Source organism: Paramisgurnus dabryanus, chromosome 8 (assembly GCF_030506205.2).
Source record: "Paramisgurnus dabryanus chromosome 8, PD_genome_1.1, whole genome shotgun sequence".
Taxonomy (NCBI): domain Eukaryota; kingdom Metazoa; phylum Chordata; class Actinopteri; order Cypriniformes; family Cobitidae; genus Paramisgurnus; species Paramisgurnus dabryanus.
This window is the reverse complement of record NC_133344.1, coordinates 14,318,724-14,335,265: the sequence shown is the minus strand read 5'-3', so window position 1 is coordinate 14,335,265 and position 16,542 is coordinate 14,318,724. Positions and strand designations below refer to the sequence as shown.

At 37.5% G+C, this 16,542-nt stretch overlaps 2 protein-coding genes across 2 annotated transcripts in view; both read right to left on the bottom strand.

Moving 5' to 3' along the window:
- Positions 1-16,542, bottom strand: part of LOC135770787 (myelin-associated glycoprotein-like) — a 49,414-nt gene that overhangs the window by 25,274 nt on the left and 7,598 nt on the right. The window lies entirely within an intron of this gene.
- Positions 13,213-14,656, bottom strand: LOC135771624 (uncharacterized). The gene is made up of 4 exons (XM_065281945.1): positions 14,557-14,656; positions 14,306-14,476; positions 14,155-14,226; positions 13,213-14,072 (listed from the first exon to the last, which is right to left on the bottom strand). Exons 1-4 carry the CDS (start codon positions 14,654-14,656, stop codon positions 13,435-13,437), a joined length of 981 nt encoding a protein of 326 aa, XP_065138017.1. The 3' UTR covers positions 13,213-13,434.

Here is a 16,542-nt window from a genome sequence, read left to right as displayed (position 1 = left end):
AACACATATGTTGGCTTCTGTCATGGATTCAGGAAGCCCATCCGAATCGAGTGAATACTGTATCATTTCGTGCATTAGGCCCCCCAGCTCCATTTTAAATTTCTGATAGAATTCCCCTGTAAACCCATCGGGCCCTGGTGCTTTACCTTTAGGAAGGCTATTAATACAATTCAAAATTTCACTGCGTTCAATCGGTTTATTTAACATCTGTCTTTGTTCCTCCGTTGATTCCCCCAAGTTTAAACCAGCTAGGAATTTGTTCATATCATCACCCGACAGAGGGCCAGATTGGGATGAGTAAAGTTTTTTATAAAATTCCCTAAAGATATCATTAATTGCTTTGTTATCGTGCTGACCTTTGCCTTCTTGGTCTTTGATACTGGATATGACCTGGGCTTGACACCGATTTCGCAATAGATTGGCTAGATATTTGTTAGGTCTATTGGCACATTCGTACATCCGCTGTCTAGCAAAGAACACAGATTTTTCAGCTTTATTTGTGAGAATTGCTTTAAGGGCGGTTTTAGTGGTGTCTATCTCCGCCAGGAGCACATCCGATGGGCAAGTATCATGTTTTATTTTGAGATTGTGAAGCGTAGCTTCTAATTTTCTCTGATCTGCCAGCTGCTTTTTTTTTCTGGTTGGAGACATAAGAGATAATCAACCCCCTAATATAGGCCTTAGCAGTGTCCCAAAGCAAATTAGGAGACACCTCCGGGGTTTTATTGTCCAAAATAAACAATTTTATTTGCTCTTTAAGATAGGATTCAAAATTTGGGTCATGAGCAAGCCATGGTTTGAATTTCCAGGAGGCCGGGTAGAATATTTGGTTGGACATGCCTAACCGAAGAAAGACGGGCGCATGATCCGAGATTACAATGTTGCCTATGTTGCAGTCTATTACATTTTGGAGTGAATTTTTGGGAGAGAAAAAGTAGTCTATTCTGCTCGCAGTCTTATGGACGTTAGAAAAAAATGTGTATTCTCTGTCTCCGGGGTGCAAAGCTCGCCAGACATCCACCAAGCCAGTTTCCTCACACATCTCATTTAATGCCTGTGCCCTGTTCGAGGGCTTTTCATTAGGTGTTGACGTCCTGTCAAGTTTCGGTTGCAATGTGCAATTAAAATCCCCCACAATTACACTATGTTCACATTGCCATTCAGCAAACTTAGAAAAGGCCTGCGTAATTAAATCATTGGATTGGATAGGGGGAATATAGACATTCATAAGGGTAATGGGTTGTCCCGCCAATGTAGCTTTAAGTAGGATAAACCGTCCTGATTTATCGGAATAGGTATTAATATCCGATAGTGGCATACATTTGTTTATGAGAATAGCAACGCCCCTACTTTTGCTAGTAAATGACGAGCTATATACTTGTCCCACCCAGTCTCTCTTTAATTTGACATGCTCACTGTCCGTTAAGTGTGTCTCCTGCAGAAATGCAATATGAACTTGTTCCTTTTTTAAATAGTTTAAAATCTTTTTTCTTTTTACTGGATTTTTAACACCCTTCACATTCCAGCTACATATGTGTAATATTGTTTTATCCACCGACATAGTCGAGGGGTTAGTTAGTATACCAACTGCACCAATGTACAAGGTGCCCTACCATGTTTTGAAATGTAATTGATCTGCTCAATTCTGGGAGATAGGAAAGGTATATCCATAATATTCGAATATACAGCGGTGACATGCACAGTATTGCGTAAGAGAGGAAAAAAAAAAAAAAACGGAGAGAGGGGTGAAGTTATGTTGCCCTGCATGTCGAACATAGAACTATTTACATGTACCAACTTACAGACATTTTTAGGAATAGACAAGGGAAGTCTGACGCTGGTCAGTTTCACATTTGAGAGCAATAGTGAACACCACTCTGCCTCCTTGGAAACATTGCATGACCGAAGCTTGTTAGGAACAAACAATGAGTGCACGGTATTCAGAAGGAACACCATAAGATGGAAAGGTGTCAATAGATTGATCGTCAGTTCGCTGAGACGGCTGGCCTTCTACATACTTATTTTTCCTTTTTATATTTCCTTTAAACATCAGTCCCCTTAAACTCCAACAAACAGTTATTCTCTGACTGCTGATAGATTCATTCCCAACGATTAGAACAGTTGCATTCCTTATATAAAAGCAAAAGAGCGCAGAGGTGACAAGATTAAGTCACAGAGAACACAAACAAACTAATACCGTATCATTCAGACCTCTCCGAAGCGGTTTGGGCCAGGAATAGTTGTGGTTAAGGGATCGGGCAGGCCATCCAGGAAAGACTCGACCTCTGTCGGTTGTTTAAAGAATTTTCCGCCGCCGTTGTGTTGTACTCGAAGAGTCGCTGGATATATCATAGCAAAGCGGAGTCCCCGATCACGGAGTCGTTTCTTCACATTTCCAAAGGCTTGTCTTTTCCTCACTATGGCCGCAGAGAAGTCTTCAAAGATAGAGATATTGTGGCGTTTGTATACCAGCTGACTCGCGGTTCTTGCGGCTTGTAGAATGCGCACTTTATCTTGGAAGTTATGCAGCTTCAGGATCAGTGCCCTCGGTCTTTCACCTGATATGGGAGGGCGCGAAGGGACACGATGCGCGCGCTCTATCTTCACCTGGTTGTCCTTGAAGTCGACATTAAGCAAATTGGGCAGCCAGGTCCTGAGGAACACCACCGCATTCGTCCCCTCCTCTCCTTCAGGTAGGCCCACAATTCGTAGATTACACCGCCTGCACCTATTTTCCAAGTCATCTATCTTTTCCAGAGCCACGTCTAGCTGTTTCTTCAGTCCGCTCAAATCCGCGCTTGCTTTTGAGACCGTGTCTTCCGCCGCCGATATTCGCGTTTCGGCTTCGGTGACACGGTTCTCCATCTGTTCTACATGTGTCGCTACCGCAGACAGTCTCTCTAGCACTGGATCAATCTTGTTGTCCAACGCCTTATCGACGCCTGCGAGAACCTCTGCTGTTATTTTCTTCACAAACGCGTCCATGACGTCTGGACTCAGAAGAGCGTCCGCCATTTTCGGAGAGGAGTGCGTGGTAAAGTTCGTTAATTCTCTATTCCGAAGTCTGTGACCAGAATTAAGTTGTTTCTTAGACATGTCTTGTCACCTCTACATATATTTTTAGTTCCCTCGAAGCAATATAGAGTTTAAGGAGGAGGATTTTCGAAGGCTTTACCGGAGCTCGTCGTTAACACTGCTACTCCATTGAATGCGTCACGTGACCCCGTCTTTAAGTCTCTGTTCGTGTACTTTCCCAGTCCCCGTGTCACTTTGTGTTTATCTTTCGAGCCACAGCACGCACCGTTATGGACTAGTCCATTTCATTGTGAAAGAAGGGGGTGTAAGTGTTTAGTGACAGAACATGAACTGGACATTTTAACTACTATTTCAAAGTTTCAACGTATTTCTTAAGAATATTAATACAATTTACAATGCTTTTGAAGTGTTCGTGATGATAAGGGTTTTATTTATTTATGTAGGCTATTTATTAGGTTGGTTGGGGGCCCCAATAATTTGGCTGCTGGTGGGGGGCCCCAGGCAGCCGCCTACCTATGCCTCTATGGTAAGACCGTCTCTGCCTGAAGTGACTAAATTATCGTATACAACACAGTAAGCACGCATCAGAAAATAAACTGGCAACTGGCGACTATTTTCTTGCCTTGGTGCCAAAAACGGTTATATTTCAGTAACGAGGACGTTTTCAGTTCTAAAGCTTGCAGGGTGTTCATTTAAGTTTGATGACCCCTTATATAACAAAATATCAAGTTAAAATTGATTCTTTGATTCACTGCTCCTTTAATAAAAAAAATGTAATATTTTTTTTCCTTTAGAATCCCCTGATTTAAAAAAACCCTGGTCTATAACATGTGAACTGTGATAAACCTTTCTTACTGTTTGTAAACTGGAATAAAAAATCAAGTTAGAGGAAACACTTTTCTCAAGCTTACATTTAACTTTGAGTGTTTTGCTGCTGGTCACTTTTTTCCCACCACTGTAGTTTGCAGAGCAGTTGAGAGGTTTATTATGATCTTCTCTGGAGGGTGTGAAGGTCAGAGATGATGTTAATCTCCATTGACCATGGTCTTGTGACTGTGATTGACTTGTGTGCCTGCCGTTGAGGCTCCAAGTGAGTTGGGGCAGCGGGTCAGACGGGCAGGAATGTGACACCATACAGGTAGCGGTCGTTTCTTTCTGTGACATCATTTTGTCATTCACAGATATGATGGGTTGTTCAGGTGAATCTGGTAAATAATTTTTATTATTTAAAATGTCAGTGTGTTGTACTATTAATTTACTGTATACAAATTAAAGCTGCAATCCGTAACTTTTTTGCTTAAGAACAAAGAAAAATCAGTTATTGATGAAATATATAAAAATCTGTGTTTAAAACTTTAATCTCGCAATTATTTAGTATAAAAGTGACTTGCAATTTTATTTTTCAGGCCGAGATGAAAATAAAGATGTGAAAGTTAAGGATTGCATGTTTAATCTAAATGTGATGTTAAACATGTAAATAAGTTAAATTACCAACTGACATTTTTTTTATGTGACAAATAGCATCAACTACTCGTACCTTTCACTGTAATAGAAACTTTACGTTTCTTGTATGAGTACTTGTTGAATTCATTGATCTCGATGCGGAACATGTACGGTCCAGTATCGCTGGGCTGTAAAGAGTTGATTTTCAAAGTGCAGTTTTTGTGATGCAGATCACCAAGAAGAGTTGTGCGACCCCTGAATTTGCTGATGATTTTGGAAGTCTCTTTGTGGTAGATTACAGATGCATCTTTGTACCAGATTCCTGTAAATTCGTTGTATGTCTTTCCTTCTGATGGGTAGTTGAACTTACAAGGGATCACCACACATGATCCAGACAGACCCACTACTGATTTTGGTATTTCAGCATCCCAAGAGTTAACACCAGCAGATGATGCTGAAAAGAAACTCAGATTTACATTCACGCATAAGACACTTTCTACAAAGTACACTCACTACTTTACCAAGTGAATTACAGGAACACTAGTGTTTAGATAGTTTGGTTAGCAATGAATGCCTTTTCCACAACGCCACCTTTATTGGTTATCTGATGAGAACCATCACATTTAATTACTTTTCTTTTTGCAGACGTTTCTTTTGCAGGTTATTACTTGTACACATAATAGTTTCTGTTCAACAGACGTCTAAAGCTAGACTGTAATTCCTGTCAGGACAGTATATCTACAGTGTCAAACCTGACATGTTTTTACTTACTTAATAAACAAAAAGATAAATCTCATAGATGTACTTTATTTTACCAACCTCTTAGGTAGAGAACGAATGCAAAAAAACTGTTCAAGAAAACCACCATCTTTACATCAGAATAGAGCACCTGGAAATGTAAGAGAATTTTGTCGATTTAATGGCTTCTAGGTTGTCTCACAAACAAAAAAATGCTGGGTTATTTTCAATCCAGTATTGGGCCAAAAAGGGACAAGCTCAGCCCGATGGATTGTAATTAAAATGTGGGTTAATTTAACCCAATGGCTGGGCTCTTCTCTTTTTGACCCAATGCTGGGTTGAAAATAACCCAGCATTTAATTGATTTATTAGTGTACTGAAACAGCACATAATAAATATCTATAGCCATTCTGTTTTTCAGTCTTTTTAACTTACAGTAACAAATCACCACTGAGTATTATTTTTAACAAAAAGTGTGAACATTTTAAGTCATTTTTATATTTTTACAGTTTGGACCAAAACATCAGCAGTGCATTAGTAGTAAGTCAAATAAAAGTAGGTGGTTGCAGTAAAATAATTAAATAAATCTTAGCATCGCTGTCACATACCTTACACTGTGTCCTTAAACCGTTTCCAAGCTGATATGCAGAAGACGTGCAGCATGACATTAGTCTTAATAAAATCAAAAGCACTTCCTATTGTCTTCTACTAGTGACTCTCAGACACTTTAGTGTGTAACAGCCAAAATAACGTATTTATATGCAGCACATTATTATGTGGTCTGGTCATTTCACTGAAGTCACGTGTTTTGTCTTGACAATGTGAGAACCCATGATATACCATAGGGGGTGATTCTCAATTCTTATTTGTGCATCCTGCCTTTCCTCGCGTTTTGGCTTCACTCTCCTAGGATGCAGGCAAGGAAAGACGCGAGGATGGAGGAGACGAAGCATTAAGTGATGAAATACTTCTGCATTAGCAGGGTTGAGCAAAGATACATCAAAATGTATTTTAAAGTAAAATACTAAATACATTAGTTATCAAAATAATATCAAAAATAAATGTAGTTATCAAATAAGTATATAAAAATAAACTACAGAATACTGGGGATTGGCAAACGTCCCAGTAGGCCCCAATCAGAGGCCGCATTTCTATGATGTCATAGTGTAGACTTTTTACAGTATTTAAAAATGGCAAAACTCTAAAGTATTTTGATACAAAATATCAAGGCATTTTATCAACCCTATCAAATACAAATGACAAAAATACTATTTTGTATTTGAAATACATGTGTCAATAATACCGCCCATCACTTTCCATAGGATACAGTTGTGCATCCTCACGACTCCTCAGAAAGCCTCCTAACTCCTCGTTCCTTGCAGTGCAATTAAAGAATTCAAAAGTCCTACAAGATGGCAAAGCTTGATTGGTTTCCAGGTTGTATGATGTAGGACAAAGGAGCGAGGAAATATGGATGCATATTGAGAAGCACCCAGGGTGCAGGCTTTGGCTGCAGCCTTCAAATATCGAGTCTTGCCTTCAAAATATATGTCCTTACAATGATCCAGATCCTGAATTGGGATGTTCCCGTACAGTAGATGTTGCTCTTCTCTGTTTTCTTTGTTTATTTTTGTTTTACTTGTTTTATAATTCCAGTGAAGAGTTAACCACTCATGTATGAGAGGATCATGATACCTGTGTATCTGCCAAATAAACATGTTGAATATAATTTAATAGGCTCTAGGCTCTATGTTGCACAGATTAATCAAAACTATCTGGGTCAGCACGTTACAAGTGGTAAATAAAATACATCAGTTGGTACTGACAAGCGCAGAATAAGTGCCCCCATAGCACCCATCTTTAAACAAAACAACATTTAACCTATCCTGCAGCAATCTCTAAATACCCGAGTAAGACTTGCTATTGTTCTCTTCTCAGTAGTAGGCCTAAGGGGGCTTTTCTCACCTTTACCACGATTGTAGAGAAGAATATTAACACTCGAGTTAGTGTGGCTTAACACATTTGGTCTTACTTCCTGTCGTGCAAGTAGATGATCAGCTCACCTGCAAGTTATAGACACATCAACAGTAAAGTATTTTCTGATATCCTCTGGTTAGACTTGTTCTTTCCATAGAAAACTTTTTTAAAAGTAGTATTTGGACAGGATTAGTTTTACATAGGTAGGGAGATATATCCAGATGCAGCCACGCAGCGCCACGATTTAGGGCACACGATCCAGGGCGCTCGTTTCAGGGTGAAAGTCGAACCATATATGGTTTGGCAGAACCGGTCTTACTAGAGTCGTGAAAACCAACATTTCTTTGCATAATTATTAATTTTCTCGTGGGTTTTGATATAAATACTAAACATTTTAATCATATGTACGGTACTTAAAAACAATACATGAAAATAGTGTGTAAATATTGGGGGTACGCTCTCAGAAATAAAGGTACAAAACTGTACCTTTTCTGTCACTGGGGCTGTACCCTAAGTTACCGTTTGGTACCTTTACATAAATACAAAACAGAATACAATTTTGGGTAGATTACCGTACCTTTAGGACCTACATTGTTAGAAAAAAGTCAAAATATGTACCCTAGCTGTCAGTGGGGCAGCACCCATTAAGAAGGTAATTCTATGCACCATTAGGGACAGATATGTAAACATTTAGTACCAATATTTACCTTTGAAAGACTAATATGTATTTTTGAGGTACTAATAAGCTCTCTTTGGTCCCAGTATGTACCTCTGAGGTACTAAAATGAAATCCTTAGGTGCAAAGCTGTACTTTTTGAAAGGGTACAGCCCCAGTGACAGTTTTGTACCTTTATTTCTGACAGTGTAGGCCTAAATAAACAATGTTCTCAATGCTCGAGTTCACGTGTAGAGACACAGGCGATACTTCGAGCAAAATATCATGTTGTGTTGAGCCTTCTTAGTGTTGTTAAAATAGCGATTTTGATGCTCACAGCATATTGAAGGCATGGCTTCTAGTTCTTTTGCGACCACTTCAGGTCCTCAAAATGGCGGAAGACAAGTGAGTGACATCAGCTGATATTTAGTTTACATTTGGGAGTGTATAAAATCATTGAATACATGTACAGCTTGATATGTTGTCTTCTGAGTATTTTGTATGGCCAATGATCTTGTTTCTTTATTATCTTTTCTGTTTAAGCATTCTTATTTGCTATCATTATCTTCATAGCATCCAGATAACCATCCAGTAATTTGACTGTTAACATTAGGGTTTGAGAAATAAAACTTTTCTCTGTTAAAAAGTGAGATTGCACTATTTCATACTGGTAACCAGACTGTGCCACTAGCCTTGGGACAAGTTGGAAATTTGAATTTGATATAAATGTTTATTTAACCCGAGAGTTGCCGGTTTGAGTCTCACGACAAGGCACCTTAACTTGACCACTTACATGACATATATCCTGTATTAAGGTTTCAAGTGGGTTTGAAGATCCCAAGCGTGCATGTAGAATTATTCAACCGATAGGACACACTTTGCAAGTGTAAAAATGTCAATCCAGGCGGCAACAATTTGTACCAAAACTTGTTCGTTTTTTTTTTTACTTTTAATTTATATTTAACATTTTTAAGTTTTTCTCTAAATAAAACAAACACATAAATATTTCAAATGAAAATTAGTTGAACTTTAAGATTAATATCTACACTTACCTGAAACTTTCAGAATCAGAATGATTTGCACCTGTAGAAAACTCTTTATTTTGTGCATGTAGCTTTATTAAAGTTTATTGTTTATTCAGTAGTCCCTGAATAATAAGCACAATTAATGTTGTTTCTAATTTTGTGATAAAAGCAGTTGCAGATGTTTTACAAAATACATAACAATGCCGTTTGCACCAATGAAATTTGCAACACTTTTATTTATTACCATAATATGTAATATTGAACACACATACTGTATGCTGAATGTATCATTTGAATCTTGTTTTGGGTTAACATGTGCCAAAAAAATTAAGTCTAACTTCCGTACTGTTCGTCTTCATCAAGTTTTGCCTTGGTCATCTCATTGTCTTCCAGAGCTCATTTTAATTCTTAAACTGTTAAAAAGTGTCATCTCGGCGAGGTCTGGACAAAAGTCTCACAATTTACATCCAGATCATGATGCATGATGGGATATGTTTAGCTTTGTATACCGCTCCGAAGTGGTATTCGAAGTTTTGGTTTAGTGTGGGTTAAGGGCACTGCACTGAACTTAAGCTCCATGTCTGAAACTTTTAGGCAAAGTACCCACATTTGTCTGCTACAAATTTAAATTTTTCCAACTATATCTTTTTGAGATGATGACAAATACAAGGTGGTTCTTTGTCCTACAGCGACCAGTAGGGGTCAGTGTTACACATTGTATAGTACACACATACAAGTAGTTATAGCGGGACGGCATTCGTCAAACTTTTATGACCCCCTCCCCCACCCGCTGACAGGTGCTGTCTGACAGCTCGTGTTTGACAGGGGGCGGGACCATCAATCAAAATCTGTACAAGTTGTCAACTTTAGACAGTGAGTTCGTAATCGTTTTATGACATGTCATTTAGTGGTTTGTTTTTCCTTTTGTGTGTGTTTTATGTCAAGCTTATGTTGTTATGTTTAATGACGGCTCGTGTTTCGACATTTGCCGTCGGTTTCTCTATCTATCAACCCCTCCTTTCTCACAAGCCCTGCATTCTTTCACAGGGGTGCGTGTTGTAAAGCGAGTAAAGATTTCTAAAACTCAATGTTGGTAAAATAATTACCCATTACGGTGTCAAAAAAGTAAATGTTTATTTTAGATTTAGACAAATCATGAACAATGCTATGATTAAAACTTTTGTTTGTAACATCACAAGTTATTTAATTAAATATTCCGTATACGTGTATAGTTTAAGCAATGACCGGAGCCATATCCTTCGGCGCCGTCAATACTACAATATTTAGACGATAGTCTAAACTAAATAAAATTTTAAACGGTTTCAGGAACTCCGTGAATCTTTTCATAACCTGCTCTATAGTTTCACGCGTATTAAAGATCCGGCGGTGCCTGACAAAGCGCGGGGTGTGTGTTCATATATGCCGTTTTAAATTAACCTCAATAAATGTAATTCTGTCCACTATGGCAAAATAGTGGGTTTATTTTAGATTTAGGGGATTCTTTAACCAAGGCTCCGATTAAGACATATGTATACGTGCACCGATGGTGCCAGAGAACTTATATCTGACGTTAATAAACTTTTTAAATGTTTTTAAGACGTCTTCACCTCATTTTAGGGGTTTTATTTTTAATTAAAGGCTTCTTAAAACATGTGTGAATATGTGTATATTATATAAAGAGTCTTATATTGTCTGCTCTGACAAAAATAAAGTATTATTTTAGATTTTATGCCAATTGACTGCGTGTATGACAAATACAACTTGATAATACGTTTGTTTTGTCAAGAGACTTCTTTAAAGTCACGCAAGAATAAAATATTTTAGTTGTAACTGGTTAACCTTAAATGTACTATTATCTATTTAACTATAAGCTATATTTTCTGATCAGCCTCAAAGTTTCTGATGCTGTTCTTATAACAGTGTGTGTGAGATGATGATGGCTGTTCACAGCAGGTGGCGGGTTGTAAACTGGGGTCTTTTTAAAACTGTAGTGGTAAAAATTTAATAGGGGGCACACTGACAAAGTAAAAGGTATATTTTAGATTTAGGGACTTCTTCAACCAAGGCTCTGATTAAAACATGTGAATGGGTGCACCAGTGTGATCTGATGCGTACTTATATCTGTGGGGGTTTTTAAAAACAAACTTTTTTAAAGCTTAAAACATTCCACCCTATCTTGTGGTTTGTATACAATGTGAATACTAAAATCGTACGCGTGTATGTGTATTTATGTTTATATATATGATTATATATGTTGTGGTGAAAACAATGTGTTTATCTGTCTGGACCCTTATGGTACAAATAATTCATGATATTCGTCTCACTGATACAAGGGAAGTTTGGTTTCATTACATTGAAACTAGTTAGAACACAGCAGAGACATGCATTGAGGTTAACTACCCGCATGTTTTTTTATATGCGTCTCTAAAACAATATAATCAACCATGCGTGTTTTATGCGGTCTTTTAAGGTTTGTTTGTAACATCATAAGTTCCTCTACAGACAATCAAGAATCAATTATGCATACAAACTGTTATCAGTTGACACAAACCACATCTCTAGTCTTTAACAGTTTCGTATAAAGTAAGGCCCCACTCAGAATGTATTTTAACACCCCTGAAAACTTGTGATTGGAAATTGCAGCGAGAAAGGTTACGTTAAAAAAGTCTAGAAACGAAATGGACTCATATCTTACTGGTGAGTGTGTTTAAAAGTTTGTATTGTTTTTTCAAATATGTTGTGTGTTACAAAAAAAAAACAACCCCACAAAGAGCGGATAACATATCAGGGGTTATTGTTATAGGACCCCTGAACGACCCCGACTACGCTAATGTTGCAGCTGAAATTTGTGCTTTAAATACAGGTATGTTTTAACGTTTTCTACATATAATTTTAAACGATCCACTTACATAAAATAAAAAAATGATTAAATCCCCAACGGTTAAATTGGTTATTTCTACACTAAAATGATAACAAATTATGTATTTCTTTTAGGTGATGAGAAATAAAAACATGTACCACTTTAAACATCTGCGTGATTTGTTTAAGTGCCAGGACTTTGTATTGAACTTGTTTCGTTTCTATAGGTTATGTAACAAACTCTTTAGCGCTTAAGTTATTGTGCAGTAGCCATTAGATCGCTAATTACATCAGAAAATATTATCACAGACCCCCTGTCAGTTAGTACATCACACATGTTGGTAATCTCTTGAAAATCATTGCTAGAAGATTAAGGGAACGCCTCAACCCTGTGTATGTTTTGGGTTTATTTACTAAATCTTACACAACGAATATGGCAAAAATGTTTGAAACTGTAAACTTGTAGAATCATCAGTGGCAACATAATGCAGAATGCTTAGGTTTTTATTTAGTAATCCTTTTAACATAAAACTTGAGAGTCTGTTGCATGCAACAGCAATGCTATGAAACACACCGTGACAAAACAGTACTGTGTGTTAAAACCTTGTAAATTGAGTCACAACCATCTACAACTTGGTAATGTTTGAAATAGTTTGGCCCCATTTAAAACCGGTACCATTAGATTGAAAACATCTATATGATGGTGAAGGTTGTTTTGCCAATACTAAGATTTAACATTTCGGCATCGATCCTTAGTGTCAGTTCAGGCAGAACAACTTTTGTCATACACATTTTTTAAAGATTAAAATAAACAGACATGTCATATACATCCTATGAAATCAGTATTGTGTGAGATCTACAAAAAAAGTTTTTTATGTTATTAAACATTCAGACTTGTGGTGTGATTAGATCTGTGTGTAAGAAACATTACAGCTTACTGTTTTTAAAAATCAGGACCCAAATAAAATTATGTTAAAGTTCAAAACTTTTGCTTTGTTTCTCTGCATTCATATAATTTCCAAACAATCCAAAGTATTTGTCACACCAATACATACTCATGGGAGCCACTTAAAAGTAAAATGTTTCATCATTTTGTAAATGTTAAAACTCCGTCATGTTCTGAAGTTTTCTATAAAAATCTAGACCGAAACCACACAAACATGTTTAAAACGAAGTAATACAGTTTGCACATTCTAAAATTTTTTGGTTCTGTTGATGTGTACGAAATAAAAATGACGACTTTAAGGCAATGAATCCATAGGGTTTGTATGTAAATGGTTGTTTTGTGAAACCATAGCATGCACACAACCAACACTTAAAACATTGTAGTGCAATCTGTGGATAGACCCTGGTCATGAATATCTTAACATTCGTTACTTTGGAAATATTCTTCATATATCAGAGAATGGTTTGGTACTGCAAGCCACAATAATTAAACAATGCGTAATCATCTTAAGAAGAGATATTTGGGGGTTTTTATTAGTGTTTTCAACCATTATATCGCAAATAACAAGCAATACCTTCAGATAATAAAAAATCAGTAAAAACATTAATAATAATATTGATTATAAGAAACATTAAACAATGTATCAAAAACATGTATAAAACGGATTATATAAACGTTGAAAATTTGCCCTGTGTATCTGGTATTAAGAACACTCAACGGAATAAGTTTAAAACGTCAGAAATCGGATTTGTCACTTACAAAGTCGTTTTTTTTAACAGAGTGATAATTTCGGTGCTTAACTCAGACAGTTTTCTTCGCTCTGTATCCTGGTTTGAAAAAACGTCAATTACAAACTGCTTAAACTGTACGTAATCGTACCAGACATAATGCAAAAAGTCTTTGAGCTCTTCTAGAGTCACTTCATTTCCTGTGCTCCCCGTGACCTGTTCATCAGCCGCAAGTTCGTTTCTATAGGCCTGTTGATTACCAGGCAGGGGCTCCGGGTCCTGTTCGGAAGACGCGACGCTTCGGATCTCAAGGGTCGGTTTCATGTCAGATGTGTACAATTCTGTATCCTCAGAATCAACCTCTTCTCGATTTAGTCGTACCACAACGGTGGCCTGTTCGGAATCCACGGTTGTTTGGACATCGAGGCTCTGGGTCAAAACAGTTGGGGGCAATTCTGCATCCTCAGACTTGTTGTCTTCTTGATTTATGTGTATCACCCCTGACTCTGGGGTCTGTTCGGAAGCCACAGGTGTTTCTTGAACATTCATGGACGCTGATGGGGATTGCGACGGTGTAGGTAGTTCAAAATCGCAAGCGTCCCATGCGTTAATCAGATCCTCATCCCAATCTACATAGCTCTCTACTATGTCATGTGTGCTCGACCCTGCAATTAGATAAACGCTGTTATTAAAAATAACAAAATAAAACCTTTTTGTTTAAAACACCCCTAATGCTGTATAAACAACCTTGACCAGGTGTTCTAGCGTCAGACTCCAATGGTGCTACATTATCGATCGCGATGACGCTGTCATTCAAAACTGTAAACAGATGAATATGTTATTAAAAATCACTTCAAAAATAAAACAACCTGTTTAAAGACCATTTCTAGATACTTACCGGGGGACACACTCTGAACCGTTCGTTGTCTCTTTGCATCAGCATTTCGTAAAGTTGTATGCTGTCCCCTTGGGGTGTGAACCTCTGCCTGAATGGATCTCTGTCTTTTACGTGATCCATGGCCACCCCGTGTTGTGTGGGGTATATTATCCACCAGGAAAGACAAATCCGCTGCAATAACATAGCACAAATGTTTATCTTATAAATAATTAACTTTAATGTAACTCGTCAGTAAAATCACCTTTACGTACAGAGTGGTTTGCGTATCCCAGCTCTACCATCGTCGTGTCGAGTAGCCGGAGCACAGACCCCTGTGAAAGATAAACCGTTGGATCGTAAGCGCTGTGGCATCATTTACACGCACGTGCACACACAAGCACACGTACACACACACACGCACGCACGCACGCACGCACGCACGCACGCACGCACGCACACACACACACACACACACACACACACACACACACACACACACACACACACACACACACACACACACACACACACACACACACAGATAAACAACTTACAGTTTTCATCATTAACCGTTGGGGTCCCCAATCCTGAAGGAATTAGAGTGTTATAGATTTAATCATTTATTTTATTTTATGTAAGTGGATCGTTTAAAATTATATGTAGAAAACGTTAAAACATACCTGTATTTAAAGCACAAATTTCAGCTGCAACATTAGCGTAGTCGGGGTCGTTCAGGGGTCCTATAACAATAACCCCTGATATGTTATCCGCTCCTTTGTGGGGTTGTTGTTTTTTTTTTGTAACACACAACATATTTGAAAAAACAATACAAACTTTTAAACACACTCACCAGTAAGATATGAGTCCATTTCTTTTCTAGACTTTTTTAACGTAACCTTTCTCGCTGCAATTTCCAATCACAAGTTTTCAGGGGTGTTAAAATACATTCTGAGTGGGGCCTTACTTTATACGAAACTGTTAAAGACTAGAGATGTGGTTTGTGTCAACTGATAACAGTTTGTATGCATAATTGATTCTTGATTGTCTGTAGAGGAACTTATGATGTTACAAACAAACCTTAAAAGACCGCATAAAACACGCATGGTTGATTATATTGTTTTAGAGACGCATATAAAAAAACATGCGGGTAGTTAACCTCAATGCATGTCTCTGCTGTGTTCTAACTAGTTTCAATGTAATGAAACCAAACTTCCCTTGTATCAGTGAGACAAATATCATGAATTATTTGTACCATAAGGGTCCAGACAGATAAACACATTGTTTTCACCACAACATATATAATCATATATATAAACATAAATACACATACACGCGTACGATTTTAGTATTCACATTGTATACAAACCACAAGATAGGGTGGAATGTTTTAAGCTTTAAAAAAGTTTGTTTTTAAAAAACCCCACAGATATAAGTACGCATCAGATCACACTGGTGCACCCATTCACATGTTTTAATCAGAGCCTTGGTTGAAGAAGTCCCTAAATCTAAAATATACCTTTTACTTTGTCAGTGTGCCCCCTATTACATTTTTACCACTACAGTTTTAAAAAGACCCCAGTTTACAACCCGCCACCTGCTGTGAACAGCCATCATCATCTCACACACACTGTTATAAGAACAGCATCAGAAACTTTGAGGCTGATCAGAAAATATAGCTTATAGTTAAATAGATAATAGTACATTTAAGGTTAACCAGTTACAACTAAAATATTTTATTCTTGCGTGACTTTAAAGAAGTCTCTTGACAAAACAAACGTATTATCAAGTTGTATTTGTCATACACGCAGTCAATTGGCATAAAATCTAAAATAATACTTTATTTTTGTCAGAGCAGACAATATAAGACTCTTTATATAATATACACATATTCACACATGTTTTAAGAAGCCTTTAATTGAAAATAAAACCCCTAAAATGAGGTGAAGACGTCTTAAAAACATTTAAAAAGTTTATTAACGTCAGATATAAGTTCTCTGGCACCATCGGTGCACGTATACATATGTCTTAATCGGAGCCTTGGTTAAAGAATCCCCTAAATCTAAAATAAACCCACTATTTTGCCATAGTGGACAGAATAACATTTATTGAGGTTAATTTAAAACGGCATATATGAACACACACCCCGCGCTTTGTCAGGCACCGCCGGATCTTTAATATGCGTGAAACTATAGAGCAGGTTATGAAAAGATTCACGGAGTTCCTGAAACCGTTTAAAATTTTATTTAGTTTAGACTATC

What these genes read in the sequence shown, in the direction of transcription:
- LOC135771624 (XM_065281945.1), bottom strand. Translation starts at nt 14,656, where the DNA reads ATGCCACAGCGCTTACGATCCAACGGTTTATCTTTCACAGGGGTCTGT. An exon ending in TGGGATACGCAAACCACTCT is followed by an intron (nt 14,477 to 14,556) that starts GTACGTAAAGGT and finishes ATGTTATTGCAG; the next exon opens with CGGATTTGTCTTTCCTGGTG. An exon ending in GGTTCAGAGTGTGTCCCCCG is followed by an intron (nt 14,227 to 14,305) that starts GTAAGTATCTAG and finishes ATCTGTTTACAG; the next exon opens with TTTTGAATGACAGCGTCATC.